This window comes from Dicentrarchus labrax, unplaced genomic scaffold (genome assembly GCF_905237075.1).
Source record: "Dicentrarchus labrax unplaced genomic scaffold, dlabrax2021, whole genome shotgun sequence".
Classification (NCBI taxonomy): domain Eukaryota; kingdom Metazoa; phylum Chordata; class Actinopteri; family Moronidae; genus Dicentrarchus; species Dicentrarchus labrax.
In genome coordinates, this window is record NW_026136722.1 from 21,551,224 (window position 1) to 21,565,122 (window position 13,899).

Here is a 13,899-nt window from a genome sequence, read left to right on the forward strand (position 1 = left end):
CATTTCTCCACATTGATATGTCCGATTGACACCAACCTTGGGTCAATAGTTCCTTGTGTCTTCATTAGGCATTGTGCACAATTCCAGGCCATCGCCACAAGGTGGCGCTCTTTAAAATGCACAAGTTTATATCTCCACATCGGCACGTGTGATTAAAACGAAACTTGGTACGATGATTGCCCATGACTCCCTGAGGCTCACTTAAAAAGGAGAAAAAAAAGCGCTCTGGTGGCATGGTAAATCACTCTGCGGAGACCGTTATAGTTATGAATATGAAATTCACAGGACACGTATAGACTGGTGCCTGTAGCTCAAATACCAAATATCGTGTTTGTAGCGCCGCCTACAGTATTTCAACAAAGCAGCCATGGACCCATGCCCCAAAACCCACAGGAAGTCGGCTATTTTGATTTTCATTTTAACTCTCGGTTGCCATTTTGTTTGTCATTTTCACTTTTTTGCCTTGTATTTGAACAAATTCCTTCTAGGGAATTTATCGGATCCGCTTCAAAACTGGTCAGTACAGTCAAAAAATGTTGCTGACTGAACGCCGTGCTATTTGCGACTGTACGTTGAGGGACGTATCCGTGGCGTGCTGTCAAAGTTGGCCATTTTGAATTCCGTGGTCTTGTATTTGACAAACTCCTATGGAATTTATCAGATCTGCTTCAAAATTGGACAGTACACTTGAAAAATGTTGCTTATTAAAAGTTGTGCTATTTGAGACTGTACGTTGAAGGGCGTGTCTGCCGTCAAAGTTGGCCATTTTTTGTGTTTCCTTCTTTGATACTGTTGTGGCATCAGCCATTTTCTTTGGAGTGGTCTGCTGGAGCAGCAGCATCTCAGCAGCCGACAGGAAGAGACTCGACAAACTGATTAAGAAGGCCAGCTCTGTCCTGGGCTGCCCCCTCAACTCAGTGCAGGTGGTGGGAGAGAGGTGGATAATAGCAAATCTATCATCACTGATGGACAATGTCTCCCATCCCATGCAGGACACCATCACTACACTGAGCAGCTCCTTCAGCGACAGACTCCTTCACCCCAAATGTGTGAAGGAGAGATATCGTAGGTCCTTCCTTCCTGCTGCTGTCAGACTATTTAACAACCAGCACTGCTCCCAGTAACCCCCCTCCCCATCTCGGAATCAATAATAATAATAATGTGCAATAATTACTGTGCAATCTATTGCCCATGTGCAACTGCTGCTGCTACTATTTTGTGTTATTTGTGTTATCTGTTGTTGTTGATTCTTACTGCTTTTTCTCTTGTACATAGTGTTTTTATTATTTTCCCTACTCTTACTGTTTATTTATTTTGTTTTTTGCTCTATCCACTTTGCTGCTGTTACATTGGAATTTCCCCATTATGGGACAAATAAAGGAATATCTATCTATCTATCTATCTATCTATCTATCTATCTATCTATCTATCTATCTATCTATCTATCTATCTATCTATCCTCAAAACTAGGGATGGGGCCGATCCGATCCCCTATCGGTATCGGGACCGATCCAACCTGCGCAGATTTCCGATATCCATCAGCCATGTCTGCGCTTTAACATTGTCTGCTGAAATGACTCCACAGGTGATTCCTGCAGGCCAGTCTGCTAGCTGGCTGCAAACTGTGGAATGGATTTCTTGAACGGAGGCGCGGCTTAATGAGACAGAGTTATAAGACACGCCCCCGCTCAGGAAATCCATTCCGCAGTTTGCAGCCAGCTAGCAGGATAGCATTGAGCAGCATTGTGGCTAGCCAGCATGTCCGCTGTGTGGAAATACTTTACACTGGAAACACTGCAGAGCAAGACAGCAAAATGCAATGTTTGCAAAGCCGTAATTCAGAGACGCGGAAGCGTTTTTGCGTGTGTTAGATGTTTACAGTTATTGCACTTTTCTTATATTTCAGATAATTGACATTTTAAAACCTTGATTTATTGATACTACAAGAGTCAATGTTCTTGATTTGTGCTGTTCAGATGCGATATTGATAGTGTGTGTATAAGATGTTTCCACTTATTGCACTTTTCTTATATTTCAAGACTCAAATATTTGACATTTTGGGAATTTAATAAATATTGACATGACAATCAATTTGAAACCCTTACAGTTGCATATTTGTTTTCAGAATGGGATTTTTCCTGTTAAAAGGATTTCCTGTTTTTCTGACTTCCTTTTCTGACCTTATGCTTACCTCAAGTTGCCTTCTGGGACATACATGTATACATACATACATATCATACTTGCCTGTTGAGGTATATTATAATGATAACAATAATATTAAAGAAAAACAGAGCTCTGGTATCGGAATAGTATCGGTATCGGCCGATATCCAAATTCAGGTATCGGATCGGATCGGAAGTGAAAAAATGTGGATCGGTGCATCCCTGCTCAAAACACTTACTAAACAATGTCATGACAAAGATCAGATGATGACAAAGAATCAGATCACCTACAGGACCAAGCAGCAACACCCTCCCCTGTGTTCTTTAGAGGTGTTAATACACTCATGAATATCAAACTATCAACCCTGGAGTTGGTGAAATAGGGGTCAGCCATCACATGCTGAAACATTTGAGCTGTGAGAGTGATTGTCCTCTCTAAACAATTGACAAAATGTTTGCATTTAACAAATGGTGTGAAGGCTATAGTCTATATATAGTAACACCCTCACTGGGCTGGTATCAGTTCATCAGCAGGGTGATTGTGATCAATACTTTACTATTGGTTTTATGGTATTACTAGAGTAATATTCAAATTGATTGATATATTCATGCATTATCCCCATCAAGAAACTGTCTATTTAAAGTAGCTACAAGGAACTTTCATTTTGTATTGACTCTGGACAAAGGCGTAAGTGTTTCTACCACCTCCTTTCACTGATTTCAAGGGAAATCCGACAGAATCGGGCCAGGTAGCAGGCAAAAGTCCAGTGTGTTGCATTTAGAAGGATCTATTGGCAAAAATGGAATATCATATTCAATAAGTATGTTTTCATTAGTGTAAAATCATGGACAAACCAAAGGGGAGGGGGAAGCAAGGGAGTTGCAGTCTGTAACTACACCACTAGATGGCACTAAATCCTACACACTGGACTTTTAGGTAGAACTACATAGAAATAGCCAATCTTCTTGCTGATGGTCTTGAATTAAATTTAAGCATCGATATTTAATTGAAACTGTTTCATAACCAGTAAAAATGTTTTCTAGTACATTTAAAAAGCTTTATTAACAGAAGCGATGAGTAGCATGGCACATGAAAATGAGTGATACTCTATTCATTCTCTTTCTGTCTGAAAGACGACTTGGTCAGCCTCCCTACAATGAAATGCCCAAGCCAAATTCAGGTCTCAGGTCTTTTCAGTGGCAGACCATGACAGCTTTACTGTGAACCCAGACTCAACTCAAAGCCCCAAACCAAAAGTGCATGTTTTAAAGTAACTATTTTGTACAAAATGTCTCGCCAACAAGGCAAAGCTCGATAACAATTGAGTACACCATACACCACTCAGAAAGTCTCCCCTCAGAGGCATTCAGGTCATGGAGAACAAAAGAGCTTCAAAGAAAAGTTCAAACCCAACCATTTTTCTCACCTCTGCAAATTATGCAATGGGTGTGATTGTTGGATTACCTTCCAGAAAGTTACAAAAACTGTAAATGTGACAAATTGTCAGTGGGACTGCACCTTCAGACAGGGGGTCTGAGATGCTGTTGAAAATCTGACAAGCACTTTGTTTGTAGCAGACTGAGGCCTTTAGTCAGACTCTCTACCATGACGTGCAGAAGCCGAGCCTAGCTCACTCAAGTTTGGTCAATGACCATGACAGCTTAGGTGTGAACTATGCCAACTGAATTCCCTCAAGGCTTTTAAGTCTTGTTCAGCTTGACTTGACCGTCACAGCCTGAAGTTTTTTCACGTGATGAGTCATGATTAACAACAGTATCTGTGGAGTTCCAAGCATTTGTTGTATAGCATTTAACATAAAACCTTAAGAGATTTAAGTTTGGGATGAGGATAATTATCCAATTTACTGACAGAACAAGTCTGAACAATCAAGCAGTGAGTTGGCACGGATAAATTTAGCAGTGAACCTGCAAAAGCATCGATCTGCATGTCCACAAGTATTGAGTGGCAATTCTGCATTCACACACACAGATACAAAGTAATAGGGAGTCTCTGGCCTCTAAGTAATCTGTAGTGTGTTGCAATACATACTTTGCTAAGACTGGACAGTCGTTTTCTCACAGTACTACACACTACTACTACTACTACAAGTAGTTCATTTCCTGTAGTACGTTCGTTTCTTGAGTACAGAATAGCTTAGTCTTTTCTGTTGATGAAAATGCTCTGTCTCTCCCAAATGTAATTTGCCCAAAGTTGAGCTTTTAGTGCCTTTTAAATCTCTGCAGTTTAGCCTAACCCTAACCCGAGCCGAGCAGAGTCCCCTGCTTCATCAGAACTTAACTGTATCACCAAGCTGCACAACTGCAATACAGTCCTCTATTGTTTCTGATCAGATGCTGTTATAATTAATAAATCTACCATGGTTTGTCTTCGGAAAATAGACTTTCTCTTGCACATGTATAGGAAGAAGCCACACACAGTTTTCTACTGTAAGAATTAGAGAACACAGACTGCTTCGGTACTAAAGGTGCCTTGGAATTGGAGTTAGAGTTTGCTAATACATCTCAAGTTCATGAAGAGGGAAATAAATTTGACTTATTGTGATATGAACTAGAATAGGGATTCACATATATGCACCTTGAAATATGCGATACTCCGGTTAATGTGCGATACTCTAGTTAACATACAATACTCTAGTTTACTCTGTCATTACTACTGCAATTATACTAGTATACCAGTGGTGGGCCGTCAGGGCCTGCAAGGCCTTCTCTGCTGGCCTAAAGAATTTCTGAATCACAGACCGATAATACATTATAAAAATATATAAATAATTATATTTTGTCCATGAATACTTATACAATAATTATTAATTTTTAAAATAATCATTATTAAATAATTCCAAATAGTCTGTCCGCTCTGTCGATCAAATTGTTGCTTCAACCAATCAGATTTTGAGTTGGCGACACAGAGGCCCTCTATCAGGCGTACGGTGACGTCAGTGTATTCCCACCCTTTGATTGGATAGTCAGAGAGCGTACTAGCCAGAGCTAGCACACTGTATTCTGTAGCAATCTAAACGAGCAGGTTTATTTTAGTTGGATTGATTTAAAAGCCATTGTGGCTGAAGGAAACAACGTCGTTGAGAAAGGTCGGGCAACTCCGAAGCTAGCCTGTCACAACCGGGAAAAGGATTCTTAAGTTTTCTTAAGTAAAGGCATTTATTCCGTCTAGACAAGTTATGTATCTAAGATGCAATGGCTCTGTATACTGCATATCTGCATAATAAGATGGTTTTTATAGCCATAAAATAGTTATTGAGGGGTGGATTGATTCAGTTTGAGCACTACTGAAGGCCTAGGTGTGAAATGCACGGCCCGCCACTGTAGTATACCATTCTATTTTTTTCATTAGAACACTTTTTCATTCATTATACTGCTGTTATATTTTTTAGTATTTATAAAATATTTTTTAATGGTAAATTGACTGTACCGTTATAGCGCCTTTCTTTATTGTTGTTATATACTGTAGCAAAATGAACATATTTTAACGTTCTGATTATTGTTTTTCAATTTCTTATAATTTTTTTGTTTAGCAACAAGCTACTGTAACACAACCAATTTCCCCCTGGGGATCAATCATTTTTTTCTTTTTAAGTACTCAAACAATCTTAATTTCCTCCCAGCACACTGTTGATGTCCTCAAACAACAGAGTTGACAGTTGACAGGACAAAGTAATAGATGATAGTCACAGAAACCCTGCCTTTCATGCGAGCACAGGTCAGACTTTTGCAGTGATTATAACATGCGGGTCACAGACATGCAGTGTACAGTGACATCTGCCTTGGTGCAACTTTCTCTGGGTCCTTTGACCCAAACAAAGGTGGTAACCAGATGACTAACTTGCTGTTTTTTTTTTTTCTTTTTTCGATTTGACACCTATTCTCTTTATATTTGAGCTATTTTAAAATTAGTTTGTGGTCTATGTTTTTCCGTAATCTTTACATTTTATATTATTTGTGCTGCTGCTGTCTTGACCAGGACATTACTGTAAAATAAATTTTACCCTCAATGTCTCTCAGTTATAATGAGCACTCAATGAATGGCTGACAACTAAGTCTGATGAGGCATCAAACACAAGCGGTCAGGTTGGAAACAATTTTTTTAAACAAACTGTTTATCCAGATTATTTATACCACTTTATTTGGAGGTCAAACTGAAATTTATCACACCAGAACTGTTAATAATAATCCACATGCACAGAAAAACGGTATGCCAACTTCAGTAAGTACAGTGAGAATAGTGTTAGCATGGCAATGTCAATTATTCAGATATATTTTGAAGCAAGAATGCCAAACGGTTGATGGTTGGTTGATGATTAGGTGTTACTACCGTGTAAGTGGTAAGTGTTGATAATTTTTAGTAATATAATAATAGGTTGAAGAAAGTCCTCTTTACTAGGGGTCTAGGGTTAGCACTACTGAATATGAGCTGAACATACTATGGACTGACAAATTAAAGTTTAAACCTGTTCAATCTTACCACTGAGTAGACTGCAGAAGGTAAAAAAAAACAGGTTCACAAAATATTTAGAAACCAGTTGCACCGTTGTGGTTCAACACTGGTTCAGTGACACTTTTCTGGACTGGAAAAGTAATTCAAAATCAAAGGTCACAACAGTATTCTCAAATCAGAAAATTGGGGGTAAAAAAATGAAGTTTTAATCATTTTCTTTTGAGGCCAAAACTATTTCAAATGTAAATAACAGATATAGTGTATACTGTTTTTATCCCTGCCATTATTGAAGGAAAGAAGAAAAATGCCAATATAACAGGTAAGCCCTAACTTTTGAGTGGTAGTGTATGTATGTATAGAAAATATCCTGTTAAAGAGCCTCAAGGGGTGTGAAAATAACAACAGTTATGCTGGATAGATAGTACAGACATGAATAAGATCAATATTTATACATTACATATTATGTAGCATCAGGAATACGTTACAAATTCAATTCAATTTGATTTGTATAGCGCTTAATCATAAAATAAGTTATCTTAGGACACTTTTCAAATAGTGCAGGTCTAGACCGTACTCCTTATAAAAACAAAGAGTGGTATATGGATGAGTGAAGCATTGAAAATGTGCTTGCTATTCACACAGATTCAGTCACTTATAGATGATGTTTTAAAACCTAAACACAACAAAGCAGAAGTTGCGTCTTTTTAGTCTTGCAAGCCACAGTGTAATTCTGTTTCAAGCAACAGCGCTGACTTCAAGCATTGATTCAACAGTTTGTAAGAAAACTGCAAACTATTTAGTCCCTACTCGAGGCCACCCCACACCCCCATCCTGGCCGCCAAAGTGGACCAGTCCTGTCAGCTTTCATTGTTAGCCTAGGAGACTGAGTATACCCTACCAATATCCACGGGGGATCAGAGAAAAAAAAAATCCTACCTTCTTTCATTCAAAAAAGCCAGTTGTGTAATTCCCTGACTGGCGGTGAAGGGCTCTCTGGAAGACCTGCCTTCTAAACTTCTCTTTCTACAAGGTTTATCTGCCACAACAGTGATGCACTCTCTCAGTATCTCTTTCCCTCTCTGACCACCTCTCTCGCTCTCTTTGCTTCTCTCTGATGCCAGGAGGAGTGTGAGGAATGAGAGGGAGAGAGAGACAGAGACAGAGCGAAGGAGGGGGATGTTGGTGGCTAAAAGCAGCTCTAAGATCCATTCACATGCAAATGGCCCAAGGAGCTTCTACTAATCCCTGAGGACAAGGAGTACACCTCCCCTCTTCTCCCCATCCTCCTCCTCCTCCTCCCCAATCAGAATCATTTACCCAGCAGAGGCTGAGTTTTCAGTCAGCGTGGAATGAGATGCAGGGCTGCAGCCACCAAGTGGTACAGTTCCAAGTGGCTCTAACTGACCTTTAGTTGAATTGTTGATTTCTTAAAGGGACAGTTCACCCCAAATTCAAAGTACATATGTTTCCTCTTACCTGTAGAGCTATTTACCAATCTAGATTGTTTTAGTGTGAGTTGCTGAGTTTTTAAGATATTGGCCATAGAGGTGTCTGCCTTCTCTCCCATGTGATGGAACCAGATGGCCTATTTTATAATCTGCTATTTTCTCACTACCCAACCATTGTCGAATGTTAGCTATCTCAGTGCTGCTAGGTTAGCTAGCTAATGTTACAGCTCAGCCAAGGTGGATGCCATTAATATTTATAACCTGCGCTGCCATAATGCATGACATTATAGAAAATAATTCCTACATGAAACTGCTCACAACAAGGTCGGTGCATAATCTCGCTTGATATCTGGAAAGAGGCATTGCTGCAAATGTATGTTTTTGGCACTCCCAGCATAAATATCACTACAGGTAAGAGGAAAAATATGTATTATTGCTTCTGGGGTAAACTGTCCTTTTAAAAACACTTATTTGACTGCTTCTTACACTTTATCTTCTCCTACTGTCACTGCTTTATCACTTCCTTCTCTCGCTTCAGCTCTACATTTTCCAAATTCTATTTTTGAAAAATGTTGCTTCTTATTATCAAGATCTGAGTAGATAAAAATGTTGAGTGGTTCATCTGGATCAATTTCAGCCACTCCTGAGCACTCACAGCAGTAAGTGATAGTCCCGTTTTTAACCCTAACCCTAACTCAAACCAAACCAGGGGATACTCCAGGTCATTCCTCAGACAAATCAGGAAGGACTTTCGGACCACGAGACCAGAGGACAGGAGAAAAATCATCCCATTAATCACCACCTACTCTACATATAGCATAGCAGCAAACAAACGCATTAAAAACAATTTTACCCAAAAAATACAGAACACAAACATGCTCCAGGAGTATAGAATAATCTCGGCCTACAAGAGGAACAAAAACCTAAAAGACTACGTAGTTAAGAGTGAACTGCCAGAACTAAACACAATTGCTCAACTAGGCCCAAATTACTTTAGACAAAATAAAATAATTAAAAACCTAACTAACAACACCACATATCACATTAAACCGACCCTAACGACCAACACACACAACTGCGTATATCTCATAAAGTATAAACACTGCGACATCTCATACGTAGGAGAAACAGGCAACACAATTAAAACTAGACTGGCACAACACATATATAACATTAAAAATCACAAAGACACACACACACACACATCTAGTGGCACACTTTATTAACCATGGTCTATCATTAGATTAGATCATTAGAAAAAACAGGAATACAACACAACATAAATTGGACACCGGCGGAGAGGAAAAAAGCTGAAAGACACTGGATCAGAAAACTGAACACCAGATTCCCCCACGGTCTAAATATTAGGAATTATTAATAAAAACACACCAGGGCACAAACTGTATTTTTCTCAGAATAAAAACAACAGCAAGAATGGCCAGCACACACCCCTTTTCCCCAGGAAATCCCCACAAGGGATACCTTGGGAAAAAGGACTTCTCTTTCTAAACCTAACCCTAACTCAAAGGTTGCATAATTTTCTGGATGAGTAGAAGCGGAAAATTTTAGAAACAATCACTGATTGAGTCTTATCAGTCACAATGTGTCATTCCCTGATTCATCATGCCTCTGTCTCTGTCTCTAAACCTTTTCCAGAAGAAAACAGAACAGCATCCGCTGCTCATGCCATGAGAACCAGTGTTTAATTCAATATGGATAATAAATTAATGTTAAAGCCATTGATTACTTTGTTGTATATGCTATTAGCTGTTGTGCAGTGGAAGGAGCAACAACAAAAAGTAGTAGTACTGCACACTCTTTTGCATGTTTTTACAGAATAAATCATTTTCATTCTATATTTTCATTAACATACTAAATGTTCAATTAAAATATTCTCCTTAAAAGATGCTAAAATTGACTCATCAATTAAATATAATTTTTAAATATATATTCTATAAATCTACTTTTTGTAGGATTGCCATTGTTATGGAAAACACAATAGCCAATTTAATCATATTTTGACATTTAGGTTGATATGTAAATGTATATGTAGCCTCAACAGAAATTTAGCTTCCGGTTCAGTCGCACAGCTTTTACTTACTGTCTTATGATACATATTATTGGGGGAAGGCAAGAAAGTAAACTTTGCTCAACAGGTCCAGTGTGTAACATTTAAGATGATTTATTGCCAGAAATGGAAATTTGTGTTTTCATTAATGTATAATCACCTGAATATAACAATCATCGTGTTTTTATTACCTTAGAATGAGACATTTTATCTACAGAGGGAGCGGATCGTCTTCTACAGAGTCCGCCATGTTTGTACAGTAGCCCAGAACAGACAAACCAAAGACAGGGCCTCTAATGTTTTATGTGTGAGAGTTTTGTGGCCACCATAGTTTCTCCTGCACACTTGGAAGGGAAGTGAGGCAGTTGTAATCTGCAATGGATGCCAAAAAAAATCCTACACACTAGTCCTTTAAGATTCTTTAGGGAGACATGCACTTGTCAAATATAGTTTTGTCAGTGGTCACCAGACACAGAGACAGGTCAGGTCATATGACATATTTTCTGCACCAGTGGAAAAGTAATTGGATTTGTTATTTTCTGTGAAGTGCTAACAGTGCTGGTGTGTGGTTTCTGGTGTGACGTTGAGGTTACTTTAATCTTATTGCACAGAAGCTACAGGGACCACTGAAAGCTTTCTCTTACAGTTGAATAAATATATATCTATATATATAAGTGAAAAAGGTGACGAGTCAGAGAAGAGAAATGGGGAAGTGTGCCTATTATGAAAATGATTTCCGTGATTTTAACATCAGCTGTTGCAAAACTATTGGACACTCACATTCAAACTCTTACACTAAAACTGCGTTCAAGTCACAAGTACACAGCTCGGTATTGTAAGTGGAAAGATTAATTGATTTACAGTTAGTCTGGTTGTACTGTAAAACTGTAAAACAATACACTGCATTACAATCCTACTGAGGACAAATGTTTCCACATTATCAATAAAGTCAATGTGATTTTGAACTTGGCAGTCTCTATATACACAGTAAATCATTTTGAGCTAGTTCAACTTAAAATGTAAGTTGATTTGCAAAACCAACCTGAGTTAACTAAGCTTAAGAAAATATGTTCAATAAGCTTATGATATTAAGTTTTACCAACAACTGATCACACTAACAAAGTTTATTTCGTTTTACATTTTCTCAGTTTGAAGAGCTGCGCATGTTGAAGCTCCGACCATGTCACTGAAAGTAATTTTTTTTTGTCCCCGAAATGATCTGATTTCATTTATTGGCATTAAATGGCCAATACAACCATTAACATGACATGTTCCGCGGTGCTCCTAGAGAATCAAATCAAATTGTAAGTGTAACAAGGTAGGGACTGAATTCAACACTAACCATTGTGGTTTGCAATGTTTTCAGTATTGTGACCACAAACATGACTTAAGATGTATTACAGACACAGAAAGTTTCCATATTTTCTTCAGTTTCTTCAAACTATAAAAAATAAGCCTCTCAGGTGAGTTTTAACTCTCAAACAATATTTTCTGAGTCTGCTAATGTGCTGATTAAGTTTCTTTAGAAACTTTATTTAATGAGTTATATTAAGCGCTTAAGTTTCCTTAGAAAGTTGAGTTGATGGATTTAAAAATTTTATATATATATATATATATATATATAGAGATTTTTTAAAATAAAGTGCATTTTAAAATAAAGTGCTTAATTTAAGGCAAATTAAATAAAACATTTAGCTTTTCTTTCTTTTCTTCTCTTTTGCAAACTCAATTTCCCATGGTAAATGGTAAATGGTCCTGTACTTGTATAGCGCCTTTCTAGTCTTCCGACCACTCAAAGCACTTTTACACTACGTGCCACATTCACCCTTTCACACACATTCACTCAGCCATCCATCGAACAGAAACTAATGCATTCATACACATTCACACACCGAAGCACAGCATCGGGAGCAATTCAGGGTTCAGTATCTTGCTCAAGGATACTTCGACATGTGGTGGGAGGAGCCAGGGATCGAACCAACAACCTTCCTATTAGTGGACAACCCCCTCTTCCTCTGAGCCACAGTCTAAACCAATTCTACAATAAACAATGTCAGCACATCGGAATAACTGATGAACAGTAGCAGAAAAGAGCCATTGTACCACCTTCATTTACAGTTAACTGATTCACATTTCCAGCTAATTTCATTACTCCCCTACAACAAACTGATATGCCATATGTCATCTGGTTACTCAGATCTAGGTTTTAAGGGAGACTACAGACTACATCATATTATCCTTTACCTTTGGGTTACTCTCTACAACCCATTGTCAACATTAGCTGTTACTGGTGTCCTGTTCAGAATTTGTCTGACAGACAGTAAGTGCACTAGAAACATAGATATACATAAACACAACTGAAAGAGAAGAACTCTGTGGTACGACTCAACAGAGTTCAAAAACTGATCTGAAGCCCATTTGAATCGGATTAATATTACATGGAGAGATGGTTAATAAAAGATTGCCCTGCTCCTTTAAGTCACTGGTAAACTACAGGAGGTTGGTTCTGTGGACCGGCATATTCCACCATATGCAAAATGTTCTCCCCAAGTCGTCAAACACAGAAGCCTGTATAGCCACCAGTTTTGCACATGCAAGTAAGACTTTCAAAATGAAGCTTGCTGAGACACATTTAACATGTTATGTGTTTAAATGGTGGCAGTTTGATTAGGTTTTGGCACAAAAAATAATGGTTTGGATTAAAATAAGAAGATAAAGTTATTAACAAAGTTAAGTTACATACGTAATTAAGTTTAAAAGAAAAGATTATGCCACAGATGGGGGCATCCAGAAGTGACACTAGAGGGGTACCAACAGGGTCCTATTTTGAAGTGGGGGGGGGGCACTGACCAAGCTGCAGTATTTGATGAGTTGGTACATCACTATCAATAATATACATACAATGTAAAAAAAATATTACCATTCAAATTCATCATGAAAATTTGTATTCATAAAATATTTAACCATAATTAAACTATTTACAAAGTACATAGGTGGCTATGGCTCAGCAGGCTGTCCACGCATGTTGAAGTGTTGTGCCTCTGTGTTTCAATTAATTAGCTTCCCTTTGTGATGGCCTTTGCCATCACTGTATGAATGGGTGAATGTGGCATGTAATGTAAGTGTAAGTGCTTTGAGTGGTCGGAAGACTATAGAAAGACGCTATACAAGTACAGGTCCATTTACAATTTACATGTATATAGGCATTGGTCCATGGTATGTACATAAAAATAAACATTAAATAACAATAATAATATCAGGTTGTGGTACAAGAGCAGACTAACCAAGACACCCTCAGCTGTAACATTTCAGCAGCTTTTGCTCTGTTCTTCTTTTACCTTCATGACTGCTGGTGTTAGCAAGCAACCTAGGAGTCAAACTGAGCCGATGAAACTAACAGGAAGCTCAGCTTTACTTGACAAACTCTTAAAAGGCAAAGCTTCTCTTGGACTAGACTTAAAGGACATGTCTAGAAATATTCAATGTTTTACCTTATTACATTATTGTCAGAAAGTCCCAAACCAACAATGAACTGATCATTGAACAAGTAGTCTGATAAATGTTCTTCGTCTGTGCCATAGAGCTCCATTTTTGTCCCAATACTATTAAAAACATATGAATGAGCCCCACTGTTACACTGACATGTTCTCTCATTACCATGAACACACACACTGTAGTTTGTTGTATTTTGGTGCACGGATATTCATCAGCGCACCAAATGTTATTTTGATCTATTTTATTTATTTTACA

At 38.2% G+C, this 13,899-nt stretch overlaps 1 protein-coding gene across 5 annotated transcripts in view; it reads right to left on the minus strand.

Annotated features, from left to right (window-relative positions):
• The window catches only part of LOC127355735 (neuronal-specific septin-3), a 104,447-nt gene that overhangs the window by 42,713 nt on the left and 47,835 nt on the right, over positions 1–13,899 (minus strand). The window contains exon 1 of one of the 5 annotated variants that reach the window (XM_051386844.1): positions 7,570–7,720. The exons of the other annotated variants lie outside the window; for them this stretch is intronic. Within the exon in view, the coding sequence (XP_051242804.1) occupies positions 7,570–7,579 (10 nt within the window). The 5' untranslated portion in view covers positions 7,580–7,720. Of the gene's footprint in view, positions 1–7,569; positions 7,721–13,899 lie in introns of those variants that run through there. 5 annotated transcript variants of the gene reach the window in all.